Raw genomic sequence first — 23,546 nt, 5'->3', positions numbered from 1 at the left:
GTGTCACTGACAGATTTTTGTACAGTTATCTTTCTTCCTCACCAGCTCATAAGCAACTTGAGGCCTGAGACCAAGTCTTAGTCATGTCTGATTCCCAGGCTCAGTGGAGGAGTCATCCTGAAGACTCAAGAGAATGGATGTGTGTATATGTGTAACTGAATCACTTTGTTGTACAGCAGAGATTATTATAACATTGTAAATAAACTATACTTCAATAAAAATTTTAAAAATGTTTTGGCTGCCTACCCAGCAACAGATTGGTAACATACTTTTTATCTGTTCACAGTTTCCAATAAGTGGTTCCATGAACGAGGACAGGAGTTCTTGAGGCCATGTGGATCAACAGAAGTTGACTGACATCCTTTTCTGCCCTTCCCCTTCCTGGCCCCATAGCCCGTATTGTCTTCAAGTTCAACATGACAGACCTCCCTGTGTGCTCCAGCCCTTGTCACACGGGTCTTTGGAGGCATGAATGTGTTTCTGGAGCAGAGAGTGGACTGGGGAAGGTCCTGAGTGACATGGGTCCAGTCTCTCCGGTCAGTCTGTGCTATCTCTGGTCCAAGGGTAGTGTTGAAGTGGCTGCAGCAGAGTCAGGCTGTCTAGCACCCAGTAAGGTGCTTTTGTACCTCAGATGCTTTAGGTGTGAGATATTTCAATGAACCAAAGTTCTGATACCTTGTTTACATGTTTGTTTTTATGGAATTTCTATTAATGTGGCTTTAACCAAAAAATAAATTGTCCCTGCCAGAAGCCTTAAGGAGCCTTATTTGAAGTATTTTTTGAGATGGGGAGCTTTTTATCAAGTTCATCATTTCCTACGCATCTTCTCTGTGCATGCAGAATCTGGGTAATGAATACTTTGGTGGCAATACCCTGCTCTTAGGTTCTAGATCCATTTTCAGCACTCTTTTGCCTCCAGGCTTCAGTGTTCTTTCTGGAAAGTGAGGCAGGTTGTCTCTCCTTGCCTCTCAGAGAACATAGAGATCATGTATGTCCATGATTGTGATGCTGTTACAAATTGAAATTTCTTATTTAAGATTTTTGAGATACACAGAATTGTTTGTGATACGTAGATGTACAGTTTAAAGAATATGAGAGTGCACAGCAGCCCCCGTGTCAGCACCACCTGGGTTAGAGAAGAGATCATCTTCAAATTTCCACCTCAGGAGCCCCCTGTGAGTCCCTGCGTGATCACATCTCTGACCTGCCCCCAGTGCCTCAGGGGTAACCATTGTCTAGTGATTTGGGGTAGTCATGCCTTTGCTTTTCTTTGTAGTTTTACCATCTATGTGTACATCCCTATAAAAATAGTAGTTTTTTTCTTTTCCCTGGTTTTGAACTTTTTGCAGTGGAATCAGTATTTTTTGGGGTGTATGTGTTTGGCTTCTTTCATATTTGAGAGTTGTTTTTAGGATTCACCCATGTTGTGGTGGAGCTGTAGCTTGTATTAATTTGTGTAGTTCAGTTTTATTAATGTGTCTTGAAGGACAGAACCATAATACAGCTAATACCATTGATAGATGTGTGAGTTGGTTTCAGTCTTTGTGTATTATGAATCATGCTGCTGTTGTATTTTTAGACATGATTCCTGGTGCACATAAGCACATTTCTCTGGAATACAGATCTAGAAGTAGAAAGGCTGAGCTGCAGTAGGTGATTCTTCAACTTTACCATATAATGTACTCCTGTGCCACCAGGAGTAAATAAGAGTTCTTGTTTTTCCACCCTTTGCCAGTATCTGGTATTGTCATACTTTTTTTGCATTTTACGTTGCTTGTTACAAGTATAGTATTATCTATTTTAACATGATTATTAATGACATTGAACACTTTTTTGTATACTTGTTAGTCTTTAGGTTTCATTTTTGTTTATTTAAGTCTTACTAATTCTTGGGAATTTTTTAATATATTATGGGCACAAACTCTTTGTTGGTTACATATTTTGCAAATAACTTTTTTCCAGTTTGTTTTTTCACCCTTATTTCTATCTTTTTTTTTTTTTTTTTTTTTTTTTGTCTTTTTGTCTTTTCTTGAGCCGTTCCCGAGGCATGTGGAGGTTCCCAGGCTAGTGGTCCAATCGGAGCAGTAGCCGCTGGCCTACACCAGAGCCACAGCAACGAGGGATCCGAGCCACGTCTGAGACCCACACCACAGCTCATGGAAATGCCGGATCGCTGACCAGTGAGCGAGGCCCAGGATCAAACCTGCATCTTCATGGATACTAGTCGGATTTGGTTCCACTATGCAACAACAGGAACTCCTATATTTATATCTTTAATACACCTGGTTTTTATTTTTGTATATGGGACTAGGTGCAAGGGTCTACTTAAAAAGGTTATTTTGTATATTTCATTAGGCTAGGCTAGGCTTATGCTAGAATAATACAATAATGCTTGAATCTTAGTGGTTTAATGTATAAAACTCTTTCGTGCAAAAAAACCCACTAGCTCTAGGGTAACTGATACCCATCTGCTGCCATATCATCTCCCTGTAGTTCTTCCACCATCAGAACCTGACAGGAAGCCAGCTGGTAAGGGAATCTGAGAAATATAGTTTAGAACGTCACAACTCCAGTATAACAGAGTATATAGAAGGATGAGATTAAAAACCGAGAAACAACAGAAAAATGACTGGCATGCTAGGTAGGTTTTTTGGTTTGGGTTTTTTTTTTTTTTTTTTCCTGTGAAGATTCTCTGGGCTTCTTGGATCTCTACAATGGTATATTTAATCAGTTTCAGAAACTTATTAAATACACCTCTTTCAATATTTTCTGCATTCCTTCTGGAACTCTGGTTAATGTAACATAGACTAGAGAGTTCCCTGTTAGGATTTAGCACTTTCACCACAGCCGCCCAACTTCAGTCCCTTCTCTGGGAACTGAGATCCCACATCAAGATGCTGCACACTGTGGCAAAACAAACAAACAAACAAAAAAACAAAAAAAGTAAATTAGACTATATCGTACTCTTTAACACTTTTTTTGTATTTTTAATATCTATGCTATATTTCTGAATAATGTTTACATCTGTCTTCTAGTTTATTAATTCTCTTCTGTTAAATGCATCTAGGAGGTTTTTTTTTAAAAAACACTTTGAAGATGTAATTCCATTCTTTTCTGTCTTTATACAATTTCTGTTGAAAATTCGGCTATTTTGTCCTTTTGTTATTCCTTTGAAACTGATTTTCCCCCATCCCCACCCCCTGCTATCAGATTTTTAAGATTTTTCTTTGTTTAGGTTTTCATTAGTTTTACTATGATGTACCTAGTGTGGGTTTCTTTTTGTTATTTTTTTGGCCTGGGATTTACAGAGATTCTTGAATTTGTGGGTTGATGTCGTTGATCAGTTTTAGAAGTTTCTCAAACATTATTCACATATTGTTTCTGTCCCAATTTCTCTTTTCCTCCAGGGATGCCAATAATCTGTATTTTAGAACTTTTCATTGTATTTCGTTTGTCTCCTAGTTTCTTTTTTGTATCTCCCATTCTGTTTTCCCCCTTGTGTTTCAGACTAGGTATTTTCTGTCTTCCAATTCAATTACCTCTTCTACTAAGCCTCCTTATTGCATTTTTTTTTTCCTTTGGCCTTTTTAGGGTGACAACCCATGGCATATGGAAATTCCCAGGCTAGGGGTCAAATTGGAGCTGTAACCACCGGCCTATGCCACAGCTACAGCAATGTGGGATCCAAGCTGCGTCTGCAACCTACACCACAGCTCACAGCAGTGCCGGATCCTTAACCACTGAGCAAGGCCAGGGATTGAACCTGCATCCTCAAGGTTAGTTACTGCTGAGCCATGATGGGAACTCCTTTATTGCAGTCTTAATTTCAGTTCTTACATTTTTTTAGTTCTAGAATATCTTTTCAATTATTTTTAATAGATTCTAATTATTTGGGGGCATTCTCCATGTTTTCCTGAACTAATGAATTAGTTATTTAAAAATTTTTATCTGATAACTGCATGATTTATATTTTCTTATTTAGCCATGGTATGGAACACCTTCATGTGGGATCTCAGTTCCTAGACCAGGGATCGAACCTGGGCCAAAGCAATGAAAACACTGAGTCACCACTAGACCACCAGGGAACTCTATATTTTCTGTGTATCTCTTTCTGTTGTCTTTTTTTTTTTTTTTTCCCCCCTGTGGTTTCTGATTATTTGGTCTACTCTTGGTATGCCTGATAATTTTGGATTGAGTGTTAGACATTGGGTATGACAAATCATAGAGGATCTGGACGGTGGTAAACACAAAGGGCGTGCTCCTTACTAGGCAGAGTGAGGATTGATCACAGCCCAGTCAGGGCCTGGGCTGACTGAATTAAGGCTGGGTTACGGTTTTCATAAAACACCATCTCTGGTTTACCCTTACTTTCCTCTGCCAGGAGGGAAAAATTTCCCCCTCTACTCCTCTTGAGTTCTTGTGGCTGGACTAATAATAAAATTGACACAAAAAAGATTAACAGGAGAAAAAGAAACAAAATTTTAATCATGTGCACAGAGGTCTCAGAAATACAATTTAACAAGTGGCCAAAGCAGGTAGCTTTTATACTTTTAAGACAAAGAAACAATAAATTTATGAAGAATAGACATGACAAGAATAAATTTGGGTGCTCATTTAGTGGAAAATCTAAACAGAATTCGAATTTGGGGCAGTAAATTAAAGAAACAAGGTTCATGTATATGGGCTCCTCAGCCTGAATTCCCTATTTCTGATGTTAAGGGTGTCCTTCTACCTCTAGATGTTGGAGAAAGTACCTTTCACAAGAGAGATTTATTTCCTACTTTCAGGGAGACAGAAGGGTCAGAGTGTCCCTCTTGTGATGAACATTTATTAAGTAATTTTAATTCAAAATAATCAGTATGCCATTGAGGTACATTTGGGGGTGGCCAATCCTGGTCCCAGTACAACTTTAGAGGATATAGTTCTCCAGGGTTTTTTTTAGTGGACAGCCTAGAATGTTCACTCTATCTGTCTCCTCTAGTAGTTCTGCAGTTCCAGTCCTTTTCTCTGAATCTAGACACTGCCCCCCAAATCCTTTTTTCCTTTTCAGAGATTTTCTGTTCAGTTTCTTTTTTTGTTTTTCTCTTTTGTCTTTTTGCCTTTTCTAGGGCCACACCCAAGGCATATGGAGGTTCCCAAGTCAAATTGGAGCTGTAGCTGCAGGCCCACGCCGGGGCCACAGCAATGTGGGATCCCACCTGCGTCTGCCACCCACATCACAGCTCACAGCAATGCCGGATCCTTAACCCACCCACTGAGGCCAGGGATTGAACCTGCAACCTCATGGTCCCTAGTTGGATTCATCAACCACTGAGCCACGGTGGGAACTCCTCTGTTCAGTTTCTTAATCTTCCATTTTGCATAGCTGCGGAATTTAGAAAATGTCCTAATGGGTACACAGGCTGAGTGGCCTTACCCAGCTTCACCACTCCCTCTTATTCAATATTCTAACAAACCACAGTCTAATTTTTGTCTTTCATTGCCTTTTGAGGCCCCAAGACCTCTGCTGGTTCCTCTCTCTCTTAGCAGTTACCTGTTGCTTGGGTCCTTTATCTGGGCCTTCAGTCTCTTAGCCCATGCCTAGAATCAGTAAATGATCTAAGAATAAAAGTTGGAGTTCCTGTCGTGGCGCAGTGGTTAACAAATCCGATTAGGAACCATGAGGTTGCGGGTTTGATCCCTGCCCTGGCTCAGTGGGTTAACGATCCAGCGTTGCTGTGAGCTGGGGTGTAGGTCACAGATGCTGCTTGGATCCCATGTTGCTGTGGCTGTGGCGTAGGCTGGCAGCTACAGCTCCAATTAGACCCCTAGCCTGGGAACCTCCATATGCTGCAGGTGCAGCCCAAGAAATGGCAAAAAGACCAAAAAAAAAAAAAAAGTGTCTGCAGACTTTTGGCTCACTCACCTGAGAGTTATCTTTCCCCAGGATCTTGATGCTCAGGCTCTTTTTGCTTCAGCAGTCCATTGATGTCTTCAAATAATTTTTAAGATATATTTTATCCAGCTTTCCTTACTTTTTTCTTCATTTTTCTTTTTATTTTTTTGTTTGTTTTTTTAGGGCCGCATCCACAGCATATGGAAGTTCCCAGGCTACAGGTCAAATTGAAGCTGTAGCCACCAGCCTACACCACTGCAACAGCAATGCGGGATCCGAGCCATGTCTGTGACATATACCACAGTTGATAGCAATACTGGATCCTTTAACCCACTGAACGAGGCCAGGGATCGAACCCACGTCCTCCTGGATAGTAGTTGGGTTTGTTACCACTGAGCCACAACAGGAACTCCCTCTTTGTTGTTTTTGACATGAAAGTTTGTCTACCATAAGCTACTCCATTTTAGCTAGGAGCAGAAGTTTCTTGTTCATTTGAGTTTTTATTAATTTTCATGTAAAATAGAGATACTGAAAACCATGTTATCTGGTATTTGAATCCATCTTGAACATTAACTGCATTAAGCATGGAATTGGCCCATAAGGAATTTGTTATGTTATTGGTACCTTCCTGTCAATCCCAGTGTGGTTCTGGAAACAAATACAAGATGACCTTGGAGACATTACACTTTTCAGTCATCTTGATTAACCTACTTAGCTTAGTATAAACATCTTTACTATGGCCCTAGAGTTGAGCATTTAAGTATGCATTTGATAGTGTGCTGGGGATGTCACAGTTTATTTCAAGCTCAAAACTCTTTAGATGTGGAAGAAGCTGCAAGAAAGTTTTGATAATGTATTTGAGGTCACATGAGGTCTCATTGATGGTTAGTGAAAGGCCTGGGAATCACATCCTGATCTGGCAGCTTCCCAAACCCTTTGCTCTAAAAAAGTTTTATATTTTTCTTCATTTACCAGTTATTAAAGCTCTGATATGATAGCAAAGATAATAATTTGGTGGTAATGGAAGAGATTCGTAAACATGTAGAAGTTGAGAGGTCTGATAACAGAGAACCTAGTAATTAAGTAGCCTAAGAGAGTGAGGTCTAATTTAACCAGGAAATTTGGCACCACATTGGACTTTGGTCTTGAAGCCTAAGTAGAAAATTGTTTTCTCTGCTATCCAAGTTTTAACTAAACACACACACATGGCTAAACACACACACATGGCTTAAAAAATAAGGAACAGAAGGAGCTCCCATTGTGGAGCAACAGGATCTGTAGTGTCTCTGGCATGCTGAGATGCAGGTTCCATCCCTGGCCCAGCATAATGGGTTAAAGATCTGGTGTTGCTGCTTGGATCTGATCCCTGCTTGGTAACTCTCTGTGCTGTGGGGTAGCCAAAAATGGGGGCAGGGGGGAGAAGGAACAGAGGAGTTGACTGTGAATAATGCTTCCCCACCTTACTCTCTCCTCTTCTAATCCCACTTCTTAGAGGAACTTTTTCAGTTGTCTTTGTTTTTAATTTTTCTGACTGTAAGTCATATATTTACAAAGTACTGTCTCTTGGTTTTTCCATTTTAGAAATTTGAGAGATGATCATCTAACTATTCCTTCTGCTCCATTACACCTTCCCCTCCTTTTGCCGCTTTTGTTTTCATTTTTAAAAAAAATTTATTGAAGTATAGTTGATTTACAAGGTTGTGATAATTTCTGCTGTACAACAAAGAGATTCAGTTATACATGTACACACATCCATTCTCTTTCACATTCTTTTCCCACAAAGATTGTCACAGAATATTTTTTTTACATAATAAAATACATATATTTAAACATAATTACATTCAGACACATTATTATATCATGGATCTTAAGAAACAGATTAAGTGTCTCCCTCTGGAGAAGTGGAATGGAAAATATGCTGAAACAAATAGGAAATTTATTCTATGCTTTATCCCATTTGTATGGCTTTCATCTTTACTATTTAGTATTATCTATTATATTTCAATTTTTCTTTAAAAATTAGCATTATATTGAAATTGTGTATATTATGCAACTAAAATTTATAAAGGAGAAAGCCTTATATACCATTAAATATTTTATATAGCATAATAAAAAGAATAACTTAACTGGTAAGAATAACAAAAATAATACACCCTCTGAAAATAAGTAAAATATAAAATGCATAAATTGGTTAAAAAACAGTGTAACTATATAAGTAAGTCCTCACAATTTGTTACATCTTATTCATTCTTCAATATAGGCATTACACTATTTTAGGTGATGTGATAAACAAGACATTATAGACTTTACGTTGTACCATGGAGAGAATGGTTATTAATAATACAATTGTAGAACTATTATTTAATTGTACAGTGGCATTATTTAATTATAATTATCATAAATTCTTTGATGGAGAGTAAATCAGAATCAGATCTAAGAAGACTTCAGCATTCCAAGAATGATGTCAAATGACCCCCTTCATGGTGGATTATGCACTTATTCACTATGAGATATATTTCTTCTCCAGAGATTCCTTGTTTGTGTATTAATTGTAGATTTTTGCTTTGATATGAGTCTATATGTACATGAGATTGTTTTAAGTTGTTGTTCTCTTAATTGCAAGTTCATCTCCAGTGTCCTGCATTTGTACCCACTTCTTCTCATGATTTCTGATTTTGGTGGTATAACTGTGCATGGATGATTTCGTATCTTTACTGTATATATATATCTTTACTGGTGAGCCTTATCATTTGTGGAATTTTTGTTTTCTGTTGCTGTCTTTTCTTTCCTGCCTAGAGAAGTTCCTTTAGTATTTGTTGTAAGGCTGGTTTAGTATTGCTGAATTCTCTCAACTTTTGCTTATCTGTGAAGGTTTTGCTTTCTTCTTCAAAACTGAATGAGAAACTTGCTGGGTAGAGTAATCTTGGTTGGAGGTTTTTTTCCTTTCATCACGTTAAGTATATCATGCCACTCCCTTCTGGCCTGCAGAGTTTCTGCTGAAAAATCTGCTGATAACCTTATTGGGGTTCCCTTGCATGTTATTTCTTTTCCCTAGCTGCTTTCAAGATTTTCTTTTTGTCTTTAATTTTGGTTAGTTTGATTAATATGTGTCTCAGTGTATTCTTCCTTGGGTGTATTTTGTATGGTACTCGTTGTGCTTCCTGGATTTGAATGAGTGGTTCCTTTCCCATGTGAGGGAATTTTTTGGCTATTATCTCTTGGACTATTTTTTCTGTCCCCTTCTCTCTCTCTTCTCCTTCTGGCATCCCTATAATACGGATGTTGGTGTGTTTCACATTGTCCCAGAATTCTCTGAGACTCTCTTCATTTGTTTTCAATCTTTTTTCTCTTTTCTGTTCTGCATCTGTAATTTCTGTAATTTCCAATAGCCCGTCCTCCACCTCGCTTATTTGTTCTTCTGCCTCCTGTATTCTGCTGTTGGCTGCTTCTAGGGAATTTTTTATTTCAGTTATTGTATTTTGCATATTGTATTTTGCATCTCTTCTTGTTTAAGTTTTATATCTTGTATGTCTTTGGTCAGTGTTTCCTGTAAGTTATCCATCTTTGCCTCCAGTTGATTTCCAATGTCTTGCATCATCCTCAGCATCAACAATCTAAATAAAGTCCTTTCCTGGAGGCTGAGAATCTCCTCAGTGCTTAGCTGATTTTCTGGGGTTTTTCCTTTCTCCCTCGTCTGAGTTATAGTTCTCTGTCTTTTCATTTTTATAGGTTTTTGGTGTGGTGACCTTTTTACAGATACTAGAGTTGTAGCCTCTCTTACTTCTGGTGTCTGCCCCCCTTGTGGCTGAAGTCATTATGGGGGCTTGCTGTAGGCTTCCTGATGGGAGGGGCTGATGCCTGCCCACTGGTAGGTGGAGCTGATTCTAATCCCTCTGGTGGGTGGGGCTTAGTCTCTGGATGGGATTAGAGGCATCTGTGTGCCTGAGGGGTCTTTAGGTAGCCTGTCTACTGGGGGGCAGGGCTGTGATCCCACCTGGGTTGTTGTTTGCCCTGGGGCTTCTGAGCTGCCGACTGATGGGTGGGGCCACATTTTCCCAAAATGGCCACCTCCAGAGAAAGGCAGCTGCTGAATATTCCCAAGAGCTTTGCCTTCAATGTCCCTCCCTCACAACAAGCCCCATTCACCCCTGTTTTCCCAGGATGTCCTCCAAGAACTGTAGTCAGGTTTGACCTAGATTCCTATGGGGACCTCGCTCTGCCCTGGGATCCAGTGCATGAAAAAGTCCGTGTGTGCCTTTTAAGAATGGGGTCTCCATTTCCCCCAGTCCCGTGGAGCTCCTGTGCACAAGCCCCCCTGGCCTTCAATGCCAGATGCTCCAGGAGCTCTTTCTCCCAGTCCTGGATCCCCACTCGCGAGGGTTCAATGTGGGGCTCAGAACTTCACTCCTGTAGGTGAGTCTCTGTGAACCAGTCAGTTTTTAGTCTGTGGAGCTTCCCACCTGGGAGGTATGGGATTGTTTATATTGCGAAATTGCCCCTCCTACCTCTTGACATGGCCTCCTCTTTTTCTTCTGGAGTAGGGTATCTTTTTTAAGGTTTCTGGTCCATTTTGGTGGAGATTGCTCAGCTTTTAGTTGTGAATTTTGTTGTTTTTAGGAGAGAGGTTGAGCTCCAGTCCTTCTATTCTGCCATCTTAATCCTCTCCCTTTGCCGCTTTTTGATAGTTATGTTATTTATAGTCTTTTCTTCATTGCTTGGTAACACAAACCTTTTTGATCCGTAAACCAAAAGGTGGCATCTCTGACATTTGAGTATGTGAGATGAAGATCTAGACCAGTGTTTGACCAAATAACTTGTCACCATAGTCTAGCCAAGTCAACATATAAAATTAGCTATCCCTTTTACCTTCCAACTTCTGTCAATTATACTTTGAATGCTAATTTTTTTGTGGGCCATGACTATGGCATGTGGAAGTTCCCAGGCCAGCAATGGAACCTGCGCCACAGTTGTAACCAGAGCCACAGCAGTGACAAAGCCAGATCCTTAACTCACTGAGCCAGAAGGGAACTCCCTGAATACTATTTTAACATCCAGGATAGGTTGATTGTAAAAGTTGAAAAGCCAAATACTATATATGTATTTTAATTTAATTGAACTTGTCATTATAATGTTGATGTAGCTGTCGTAGAAAGGAATAAAATTTGTCTAATAAAATTCAAAATAAATTTACAATGTGTATTAGTATGCTAGGACTGTCATAACAAAATATCACAGACTGGGTGGTTTAAAAGAAATTTATTTTCTGTTGGTTCTGGAGGCTAGAAGTGCAAGATCAAGGTGTTAGGAAGTTTGGTTTCTTCTGAGGCCTCTCTCCTTGGCTTGCAGATGGCTGCTTATTCACTGTGTCTTCACGTGGTGCCCCTTAGGTGTGTTGTCCTAAGCTCTTCTAAGGACATCATTTATATTAGATTAGGGCCGATATAACATCATTTTGCCTTAATTACCTCTTTAAGGTCCTAATTCCAAATACACTTGCACTCCAAGGTACTAGGAGTCAGGACTTCAACACATAAATTTTGAGGAGATGCATAATGCTGAAACACCATTGGGAATAAAAGAAGTAAAATACTACCCCTTACTCTTTGTATTACCAGATGTAGCTCATTATGAACAAATGTGTCAGATTAAGTATGTTTGCATTAAGAATGTCATAAAAATAGAAGACATTTTGATTTTATTGAAGAGAATAGGGGATATGAGTTAGGACATGAAATTTTTTTTTTTTTTTTTTTTTTTTTTTTTGCCACGGTGGCAAATGGAAGTTCTTGGGCTGGGTACTGAACCTGCACCTCAGTGGTGACCTGAGCCACAGAGAGACAGTTAACCACTAAAAAATATGCAAATATGCAAAAAATGGAAGGGACCATGTATGCAAATATGCAAAAAATGGAAGGGACCATGTATGCAAGGGGCACATGGTCCCTTCCGCCTCAGGCTCTAATATGGCTTGGCACAGTACCATTCTTGCCATCTAAACTTGAACATTAGGGTTGCCAAATTTAGAAAATCTAAAAAAAACAGGACACCCAGTTAAATTTTAACTTCAGGTGAATAACGAATAATTTTACAAGAGATATACCAAAAAATTATTCGTTGCCTACAGGAACTTCAAATTTAACTGGGCATCCTGTAGATTATTTTGCAACCCTAAGCATCATTTTCTTACTTGGTCGAGAAACCTGCCGGCCTGCCCGTGGGTCCAAGGCGCTCTTGTCACCCTGATTGCTGGTTATGTCTAAGTGATTGGGGCTCACAGGGGCAGTCGCTAGGCTTTGCGTCGTGCTGAGCGGCCTGTGCGCACGTCCAATCCTTACCCCCACGGAGTGGGCGGCTTCGGATGGAAGAGCGCCCTCCCATTCCAGCCACAGTGGCTACCCCAGGCGTTTGTGCTTGCTGGTCCCTCTACCTGGACTGTTCTTCCCCCAGCAAGTAGTGACAGTTTCTGTCAATTCCCTTCGGACTGACCAAGTACCACCTTGTCAGACACTTCATCGCACAGGACTTTCAAGACTTCTGTGAAGATCTGTGTCCTTATTCCCCTCCCCCCGCTTTGCTTTAAAGCACACACCGCTACCCGTTAAACGAGAGATTTATTTGTATATTGAGAAGCTTTGTTCGTCCACTTCGCTGCGTCCTCAAGGCCCAAACAGCACTGGGCTACAAACAAACCTCTCTCAATAGCCAGCGAGGCGGGGCCTTCCAGAGGGAACTCAGGGCCTGGATGTGGCCCTTACGGGCCGCCCGGCAAGGGGCGGGGCCTGTGGGCGGTCCCGGAAGGGGCGGGGCTTATTTGGGAAACCGGCGGGAAGGGCGGGGCGGCACGTTTCTGGAAAAGCTTTGGGCCTGTGGCGCTCCTACCCAGAGGTGAGGCGGTGAGAGCTGAAGCCGCTGGCTGCGCGGTGAGGTGGTCTCTGTGGCTGTGGCTTAGGGGTCCGGCTTGCCCTTCCCTTCAGACCTGGCCGAGGTGCAGCTCCTCAGGGCCCGCTTGGTCCAACAAGGGCCTGCGGGGCTGTGACTCCTTGAGGACCTTTCACGGGCTGGTGGCCTAGAGGACACGCTGTGAGGGATGCTTGGGGCTGCCCAACCCTGCCTGGAAAGTCATTTCTTACCATGATGCCTCTTTGAAGAGGTTTATTACAGTTTTGTGAAGAGTCTTTATGCCTCTAACGTTGGGGAAAATAATTTTTTGTGTGAAATGTTTGGGGGTCAAGGGAAATAAGTGGTAGGAAAAGGCCACCTGTGTTTGGCCAACCCAGTCTTGTGTTTTAGAATTTTCCGTTGCCTATTTCGGTGTTTCTGAAAGTGCTTTTATAATAAGGGGGATCAGTCAGCCCCCAGGTGGTCTCTTCCTTTTTTCTTTTTTTTTTTTTTTTTTGCTTATGTTTGGGGCCGCACCCTTGGCTATGGAAGTTCCCAGGCTGGGGGTTGAATGGGAGCTGTAGCTCCACCTGCCTACACCACAGGCACGCCAGATTCAAGCCAGATCCAAGCCTCATCTACGACCTACACCATAGCTCACGGTTCTTAACACACTGAGCAAGGCCAGGGATTGAACCCACATACTCATGGATACTAGGCTCATTTCCGCTGAGCCACAATAGGAACTCCCTCTCTTCCTTGAAATTACTTTCTTCTGTGAAAAGTCAGCCTCTTTCTTTCCCTCCTGAGTTTGCAGCCACGGAGCCTAGATGAAGGCATGCCTAAAACCCCTGATGGGTTCACAGCTGTCATCTTGTCCGTGTTGATTTCACTGGCAAGCTTCTTAAAAGTGTATGCTACCGGTTTTGTGGCACAGCGGGTTAAAGGCCAGGTATTGCAGCGGCTTGGGTAGCTGCTGTGGTGAGAGTTCCGACCCTCGCTGGGGAACTTCTACATGCCATAGGCACGGCTAAAATACAAAACCTATATATTTACTGTCCTCTCTCTTGCATCCTTATTTTTTTGACATAGTAAATCTGCAACTAATTCCTGAAATTGTCTGTTGAAGTGTTCAGGGTCCTCGTAATGGCCAGGCTCAATAGATACTTGTGACTTTTTTCTCCTGAAGTGAAGGAAAAGTCTCTGTGATTTTTGATTCGTCTTCCTCTCCCACGTTCCCTTGCTGGCTTTGTTCACTGGCCCACATTTCTCCTTTGTATGTTCCCTAGTCTCTGTTTCCTTTTCTCAATACTATATATAGGAGGGAGGATCTCATTTACTCCCACTACTGTAACAACCATTTATATATATGCTTATGATTTATTAATCTATTTGCACTCAAACTTTCTCTTGAATTCTGTTCTAGATCCTTATATCCAACTTTCTAGGACATACCTACCTGGACCTTGCACATTAAGTCTAGAATGGATGTCACAAATTATTCAATGAATGATTATAAATAGCACTTGAGGTAGGAAAAAATAAAGTTGTAGTAACTATTAACCTTGGGGGTAACAGACCTTCTTCAGAATCTTATGAAATGAAGAAATTTTTCTCTGAAAAGGTGCACACTATTATTTGCCTATGGCTTCAGAACTTACCAGACCTGCTGGAGTTCAAAAACTTAGCTCTTGGGTTAGGGCTTCTTACAGTGTTGATAAAATGAAAAAGCGTGTTTTCATAGACAGACGTCTGATTTACAGCTTTACTATGAGAATATGTTGTATTCCATTCTCCATTGACTAATAAATTAACCCATCAGACTTATTTATAGAAACTTTATCTTTGGAAATAGAATCAAGACTGGAAAGCCTGGAGCCCAAAGACAAAAATTTCTCGTTAACTGTGTATATTGTGTGTATCACACTCCAAATGGAATCTCCCTTAGCCTGGTCAGAGATCAGGGTCTGCTACAGACCTTTCAGAAAGTGCTTGCTAGTAAGAGTGTAGTTTACTGCTCTCCTCTGAGGACCATAATACAGGTATGAGGCCTGGTGCTTGGTAAGAGTCATGAGCAAGAAGGCAAGAATAATAGAGGTGCAGGAGATTGCAGGTTTGTTGTTGCTTTAGCATTACCTTCCTTCTTCGATGATTTGTAAGGCTAGTGATCAGTAATCCAGAGTTATTCCCTTAGTGGTCAATGAGTGCTGCGTTGAGATTGACCCCACTCTCTCCTGAATTAAATCGATTTCGTTTCTTTTGTTCTGGTGCCACTATCTTCCTTCTATGTTTGTGTTTTTTAATAGAGATGAGATCTAAGGAAACATTAGCTGCTTTTAAAAATAAACCCTTCTCTTGGCTTCCATGAGAAGCCAAACCAGTTATCTTCTGGTTTTTCTTCCATCTCTATCCCCTAGCCTGGATAGAAACTGGTGTACCATAGTGTCTTCATTATAGTATTGATGGACATTTGAATTTCTTCTTTTATCTTTGGGGATATAATGAACGCTGGTGTGATTAATCTTGTACTCGTTTCCTGTACATGTATTTCGTCAGTTCATGGGAATGAAATTACTATTTATTTCATGAGAATTAAATTACTGGGTCATTGAAATTTATTAGATTATGCAACTTTTTCAAAACAGTTGTTTTTTTACTTCACCAGCCATGTATGAGAGTTCCCATTGCACTGCAGTCCTTACCAGTGTTTTTGTTTGTTTTTTTACTTTCTCTTTTTTGGCTGCCCCATGGCATATGGAGTTCCTGGGCCAGGGACCAGATGTGAGCCTCAGTTGCAACCTTTGCTGTGGGTGCAGGAATGCCGGATTCTTTGACCAACTGTACTGGGCGAGGGATCGAACCTACATCCTGGTGCTGAAGAGATGCCACCAATCCCATTGTGCCTCAGCAGGAATTCCACCAGTGTTTTATATTTGTCATATCCTGAAACTTCAGACTTTCTGGTGCTGCATAGTTTTATCTTGTAGTTTTATTTTGCATTTCTGTAATTATGGATGATATTGAACACCTTTCATATATTTATTGGCCATAATGAATGTCTTCTTTCATGAGTTCTTTTTGAGTCTCTAGCCCATTTTTCATTGAGTTGTTTTTCTACTCATTTGTTAGGAATACTTTATGTATTCTAAATATGTTTTTTATTGGTAGTTTATGTCGCAAAAGAATTCTTATGTTTTAGTGGCTTGCCTTTTCTCTCAGTGGTTTTTGTTTGTTTTTTAGAAGAGAAATACCAAGGTTTCTTCCTGTGATCATTCAGCAACAGTAAAATAACACTGAAAAACTGCTTTCAGTTTAAGTGGGTTTAGTTTCTCAGTTCCAAGAGAAACTAATCACTTTAATATAATCTGAAAAGGAAAAAAGTATTTTCATAAATCATGGTTGGGATAAATCTCACTTATCATGGTGTACACATACTTTTACATATTGCTGGATTTGGTTTGCTAATAGTTCAGGATTTCCATGAAGCTTCTGTAGTTTTCTTTTCCTATGATGTCTTGGTCTGGCTTTGGTGTGTGGGTAATACTGTCCTACATATTTAGCTGAGACGTGTTCTCTATTTTCTGAGAGGGTTTGTGAAGGATTAGTACTATTTTTTAATAATCATGGTCTTTGTAAAAGTTAGTTAAACCTTCTCTTTCTCTCACATTGTATCCCAGTTTTGGAGAGAGCCACAAGTAAACTGTCAACAAATGTCTGTACTTTGACATATCACTTAAATATTTAGAGCACTGGATTCTTACAAACAGTAGGAAAGTCCTTGTCTTATTTACCTTGTAGAGTTTGTTGGATGCTGTAACAGTGCTAGTTAATCCTAACTTAAGAACATGATTATTCACTTTTTAAGCTCTTCATATCCTGGTTATACAATAAGATACCTGATTCCACCACTTACTGTGTGATCTAGGGCAGGTTAACTTAATGACACTATGCATTAATCTCCTAGCTATAAAAATTGGATAGTATATCAGTTTCATAACTTTTTTGTTACAGAAAATAGCCTATTATTTAGATAAAACAGTTGAGATTATTTATTTATTTATTTTAGATGAGATAATTTATAAACAAAAAGACCAAACAGATGATTTCATTTTCCTAATTGGTCATCTCACAGAGGAGAGTTATAAGGACTGTAGCGTTTGGGATGAAATTATAGCCTCACCTCAAAGAGACAGCCCCTTAGCCTCTGGTTAGATATTCTTCTTGAAGTATTTCTTGGGGATGGGAGTGGGTGAGCCTGACCTCAAGTTACTAATAGGGCAGTGCTACTAATAAATCACTGCTAGAGTTGTCTGCCCACTTTCAGTGGGCTAAGCATAGATGTTCCTTAGAAAAGACTTCCCTGGGCTTGCAGGTAAAGGAATTCCTTCAACTTCATTCTTTCTCAAAATTTCTCAAGAGTTTGGCTATTCTGATGTGAAATGTGAAATAAACTGGAGTCACTTTTGTCAAGTTTTTTTTTTTGTTTTTTTTTTTTTGCTACACCCACAGCAAATGGAAGTTCCCAAGCCAGGGATCAAACCTGAACCATAGCAGCAACCTAAGCCACTGCAGTGAGAATGCCAGGTTCTTAACCTGCAGCACCACAAGAGAACTCAAGGAATTTTTTAATGGAACAAAGAGGTCATTAAGGAGGTGAAACTTACCTGTGTCCTCACCAGGTGGAACCATGAGCTTTTGAACTGAGCCAAACCACAGATATTTTAAGGATTGCAAGAGCACCTGCAAATTGTCACAGTAATGAACTTGTAGTTCCCTCTAGTGATAGCCTTACTCAGTCATATATAGCCAAGACTAACTTGTGCCTCCAGCTCCAATTAAAATTTTTTGTGATGCAAACCTCCTTTTCCTGCCTTTATTATTTATTTATTTATTTTTGTCTTTTTAGGGCCACACCAGCAGCATATGGAGGTTCCCAGGCTAGGGGTCCAATTGGAGTTGTTGCCGCGGGCCTACACCAGAGCCACAGCACTGCCAGATCTGAGCCGCGTCTGCCACCTACACCACAGGTCACGGCAACACCGGATCCTTAACCACTAAACGAGGCCAGGGATGGAACCCTCAACCTCATGGTTCCTAGTTGGATTCATTTCCTCTGTGCCACGATGGGGGAACTCTCTTTTTTGGCCTTTAAAAGTCTCTGACTTTGACCTCCTAGTGGGATGCTTGGTTGCTACCCAAATCTTTGTGCCCTGTATTACAGGGGGCACAAATATCCCAAATATTTGCTTTTTTACTTGATTATTATAGGTTTGTTTGGGTTGACACCAGTTCCCTTGCATTTCCATATGAATTTTAGAATCAGCTTGTCAATTTCTGTAAAAATGCCCTTGAGATTTCCATAGGGATTGTATTGAATCTTCGAATGAGTTTGGGGGAGTATTGTTAACATTAAGTCCTCTATCTAGTCCACAAACATGGAATTTTTTTCATATATTTAGAATTTTAAAAATTTCTCTCAGCAGTTTTGTAGGGTTGAATGTATGTCTTATAGTTTTGTTAAATTTGTTTCTATGTAGTACATTCTTTTTAACACTGTTTTGCTTTCTTAGTTCCATTGTTTTTCTTATGTTCATTGTTACCATATCCATATGTAAATACAGTTGATTTGGTATATTGATCTTATACCCTGTCACCTTGCTAAACTTTTCATTAGTTCAAGTAGTTTTCTTGTGAATTCCTTGGATTTTTCTACTTGCAAATGAGAGTTTCATGTCTTCCTTTCCAATTTTTAAAAAATATCTTATTGCTCTGGCTAGAACTTCTATTACAGTATTGCATAGAAGTGGCAGGTGTGGACATCCTTACCTTGTCCCTGTTCTTAGCGTTTTGTGTTTCACCATTAAATATGATGTTAGCTGTGAGATTTTCATACATGGCTTTATCAGATTAAGGGAGTTCTTTTCTATTTATGTTTTGTTGAGTTTTTAAGTCATGAATGAATATTGAATTTTGTCAAATGCTTTTTCTTCATCTATTGAGGTAATTGTGGGTTTTTTGTTTTTGTTTTTTTTTTCTTTTTTGGCCGCCCCACGGCATGTGGAATTCCTGGGCCAGGGATCATATCTGAGCCACAGTTGTGACCTACACTGCACCTGCTGCAACACTGAATTCTTAACCCACTGTGCTGGGCCAGGGATTGAACCTGCATCACATTGCTCCAGAGACACTGCTGATTCCCTTGTGCCGCAATGGGAGCTCTGAGGTGATTGTGTTTTTTGACCTTTTTCTTTATATGCAGAAGTTTCCAGGCCAGGGATTGAACCCATGTCACGGCAGTGACCTCAGCCACAGCAGAGGCGATGCCTGATCCTTAACCTTAAAGGGAATTGCTTTTGTCCTTTATTCTAGATAGTGTCATACATTAATTGAATGTTAAACCAACCTTATATTCTTGGGATAAATCTCATTTAAAAGTATACATACTTTTTACATATTGCTGGATTTGCTTTGCTAATAGTTTAGGATTTCCATGAAGCCTCTGTAGTTTTATTTTCATATGATGTCTTGGTCTGGCTTTGGTATCTGGGTGATACTGTCCTTATATATTTAGCTGTGATGTATTCTCTATTTTCCGAGAGGGTTTTTGAAGGATTAGTAGTATTTTTTAGTTAAATATTTTCTATTATTTTAGAAATAATATTATTTAACTAAATAGTATTTCTATTATTTAAATATTTTCTGTTCCTTCTTGAGTTTGTTTTGTAATCGTACCTTTCTACAAATTTTTCTGTTTCATCCTAATTGTCTGCTTTGTTGTCATAATGTCTATAATATACCCTTGTAACCCCTTATGTTTCTGTAGGGTCCATACTGCTGTTCTCTTTTTCATTCCTTTATTTATTTGTCTATTTATTACTTTTTAATTTTCTCTTTTTTTCTTGGTCATTAGAACTAAAAGTTTGTTAATTTTGTTTGTCTTTTCAAATAAACAGCATTTGGCTTCCTTTGTTTTCTCTATTTTTATGTTTTCTATTTCATTAATTTCTGTTCTTATTATTTCATTCCTCTACTTGCTTTGATTAGTTTAATATGCCCTACTTTTTCTAGTTTCTGAAGGTGGAAGCTTAGGTTATTGATTTGAGACCTTTGTTTTCTGATATAGGCATTTAAAGCTATACATTTTCTTCTAAATATTGCTTTAAGGTATAGCTCATAAATTTTGATAATCATAGTTTTGTTGCTCTTCAGTTTAAGATATTTTCTAATGTCCACTGCAAATTCCTCTTTGGCTTTCGATTATTTAGAAGTAGGTTGTTCAGTTTCCAGGTTTTTGAAGATGCTTATGATTTCTTGCAGTTTTTTCTTTTTAGTTTCATTCCATGTAATTGGAGAATGTGCTTTGTATGATTTAAATCTTTTAAAGTTTATTGACAAAAGACTTGTACTCTGAAAACTAAAATGCTGATGAAAGAAATCAAAGATGACATAAACAGATGGAAAGATAGTCCATGCTCTTAAATTGGAAGAATCATTATTGTCAAAATGACTGTACTGCCCAAGGCAATCTACACATTCAATGCAAGCCATATCAAATTACCAAGGACATTCTTCACAGAGCTAGAGCAAAATATTTTGAAATTTGTATGGAAGCATGGAAGCAGTAGCCAAAGCAATATAGAAAACAAACAAACAAACAGGCACTGGAGGAATTAGGCTCCCTGACTTCAGACTATGTTACAAAACTACAGCCATCAAAACAGTATGGTATTGGCACAAAAACAGAAATATAGATCAGTGAAGCAGGATAGATGGCCCAGAAATAAACCCAAGTACCTGTGGGCCACTAAATATAACAAAGGATGCAAAAATATAGAGTGGAGGAAAGATACCTCTTCAATAAGTGGTGCTGGGAAATCTGGACAGCTACATGTAAAAGAATGAAATTAGGACATTCTCTAACACCATTCACAAAAATAAAATCAAAATGGACTAAAGACCTAAAAGGCTGGATACTATAAAATTCCTAAAGGAAAACATAGGCAGAATGGTCTTTGACATAAATCACAGCAACATCGTGTTTGATCCACCTCCTAGAATAATGACAATAAAAACAAAAAATAAACCAGTGGGACCTAATTAAACTCAAAGGTTTTTGCACAGCAAAGGAAAGCATTAAAAAGTGAAAAGACAACCCATAGAATGGGAGAAAAGTTTTGCAAATTATGCAACTGACAAAGCCCTAATTTCCAAAATATACAAACAAGCCATACAACTCAACAACAAAAAAGTAAACAACACAATCGAAAAATGGACAGAAGACCTAGGCATTTCTCCAGAGAAGACCAGTGGATAGCTAATAGGTACATGAAAAGATGCTCAACATCTCTAATTATTGGAGGAATGTAAACCAAAACTACAATGAGATACCACCTCATTCTGTTCAGAATAGCCATCATTAACAAGTCTACAAACAACAAATGCTAAAGAGAGTAGGCAGAGAGGGAGCCCTCCTTCATTGTTGGTGGGAATGTGAATTGGTACAACTGCTGTGGAAAACAGTTTTGAGGTTCCTCAGAAAACTAAATATAGAATGACCATGTGATCCAGCATTCTTACTCCTGGGCATTTATCTGGCCAAAACTATAATTCGAAAAGATACATGTACTTCTGTGTTCATTGAAGCAATATTCACAATAACCAAGACATGGAAACAACATAAATGTTTGTCGACATATGAATAGGTTAAGAAGAGGTGGTACATATATACTACTCAGTCATATAAAAGAATGAAATAATGACATTTGCAGCAACATGGATGCAGCTAGAGATTCTCATACTAAGGGAAGTAAGTCAAAAAGAGAAAGACAAATACCATATGATATTACTTACATGTGGAACTAAAAATATGGCACAAAGGAACCTGTCTACAAAACAGAAACTCACAGACATACAGAGCAGACTTGTGGTTGCCACGGGGGAGAGGGGAGGGAGTGGGATGGACTGGGAGTTTGGGATTAGTAGATGCAAACTATTACATTTAGAATGGATAAATAACGAGGTCCTACAATATATCGTAGGGAACTATATCCAATCTCCTGGGATAGACCATGATGGAAGATAGTATGAGAAAAATAATGTATATATATGTATGACTGGGTCACCTTGCTTTGTAGCAGAAATTGGCACAACACTGTAAATCAACTATAATTAAATTTTTAAAAATGAAATAAAATTTATTGAAACTTATTTTATGACCTAGCCTATGCTCTATCCTAGAGAATGCTTGAATTTGAAAAGTGCTGTTGTGTTTGGTGGAGTATTCTATAGATGTCATGTTTGTTGATATTGTAAAGGAGGCACAACTTTACTCTGTTAGGGTCTCTGTCCAGGCCTGAGAATTAAATTGATTTCAGATTAATAGGAGAAAAACATACAGAATTTAACATGTACATGGGGGTCCCCATAGGAAAATGAAGGTCTCCAAAACAGATAGGCCCAAATGCTTACATACTAGGTTGAACAAATAGTAGCAAATGTAGAAAAGTGTATGGGAATACTAAAGGAAGTTAAGAATTATCTTAACAAGGTATGTTTATACAGATTTCTCTTGGCCTCTACTTCCAGACTCTAGCGGTAAGAATGTTGTTTTCCTCCTGATGTATGAAGGCCATCTTTTACATAGAAGTTTTATCTTTTACTTTCAGAGAGAAAAGAGGAGGACAGAGTATCCTGCTTGCACTTGCTGTTTTTCAAGTGTCTTTAGCTTAAAATAATTCTTATGCCCAAGTGACTGAGGGTGCCACATTCTACCACTCTTCATTGCTATTTTTCAAATCTATGTTCTTGCTGAATTTCTGTGTAGTTTTTCTATCAATTATTAATAATGAGATATTCAAATATCCAGCTATTGTTGAATCATCTATTTCTTCTTTAAGTTGTATCAGTTTTTGCATCATGTATTTTGGGAGTCATTAAGTGTGTATAAAGTTGTAACTGTTTGTCTTTCTGATAAATTGACCCCTTTTCATTATAAAATGTTTCTCTCTAGTACTATTTCCCTGTTTTAAAATCTATTTTGTCCAATATTAAAATTGCTATTCCAGCTTTCTTTTGGTTGCTGTTTGCGTGGTATACCTTTTACCTCCCTTTACTCTGAAATTTTTCTTGGGTCATTTGAACGTAAAGTATGTTTTTGTGCATTGTATGTTTTTGGGTCTTGTTTTATTTATTCGAACTGGAAAACTCTGTCTTTTGCTAAAAGAAGTCAAGAAGGTTCAGTGGTGGAGAAACTTCAGACAGGAGGGTTTCAGACAGGATATTCAGGGTAAGCCTCTTTGTGAAGGTGATAAATAATTGAGACCTGAAGATTGGAAGGAATCAGAGTGTGAAGAAAGGAGGAGAAAAAGCACTGTGGGTAAGAACAGACCGAGCTGTAAGAGAGCTCGACATTTTGAAGAACTGAAAAAGAAAGCTGGTACATGGGAAGCAAGGGGACTGTGGGAACAGATGAGGTTAGAGGGCTAAAAAAGGCCAAGGTCATGAAGAGTCTTGAAGACTATGATCAGGAGTTTGTATTTTATCCAAAATATTCTAATATCTGAATAAGAGGAGAAATTTTATCCACATTGTGTGTATTAAGGCTGAAACTAAATCTTGGTTAAGTAAGAAATGGCATATTTTGAAAATTTTCATTAATTCAAATTAAATATGACTTAGAGCTTCTTTCCTGCTGATCTGTCAGTCACTGTGGGGGGTGGGCCTCTGTACTTTGTAAAGTTTCTGTCCAAATATAGGAGGCTAACAAGGTCCACAAAAAATAGAAGGAAAACTT

At 39.0% G+C, this 23,546-nt stretch overlaps 1 protein-coding gene across 7 annotated transcripts in view; it reads left to right on the top strand.

Moving 5' to 3' along the window:
• The window catches only part of P4HA2 (prolyl 4-hydroxylase subunit alpha 2), a 91,734-nt gene extending 90,977 nt beyond the window's left edge, over positions 1-757 (top strand). For all 7 annotated transcript variants that reach the window (XR_014838766.1, XM_085014543.1, XM_085014545.1 and 4 more), the window contains one exon: positions 287-757. Coding sequence is in view for 6 of the 7 variants with exons in the window: in XM_085014543.1 (XP_084870669.1) it covers positions 287-357 (71 nt within the window). In the remaining variant the exon portion in view is untranslated. The remainder of the gene's footprint in view (positions 1-286) is intronic.
• Positions 758-23,546: the final 22,789 nt, after the last annotated feature.

This window comes from Sus scrofa, chromosome 2 (assembly GCF_054392235.1).
Source record: "Sus scrofa isolate SSC_HxYL_T2T_F1_AM1 chromosome 2, Sscrofa_HxYL_maternal_Yorkshire_Landrace_v2.0, whole genome shotgun sequence".
NCBI lineage: Eukaryota > Metazoa > Chordata > Mammalia > Artiodactyla > Suidae > Sus > Sus scrofa.
This window is presented reverse-complemented; position numbering and strand designations above follow the sequence as displayed.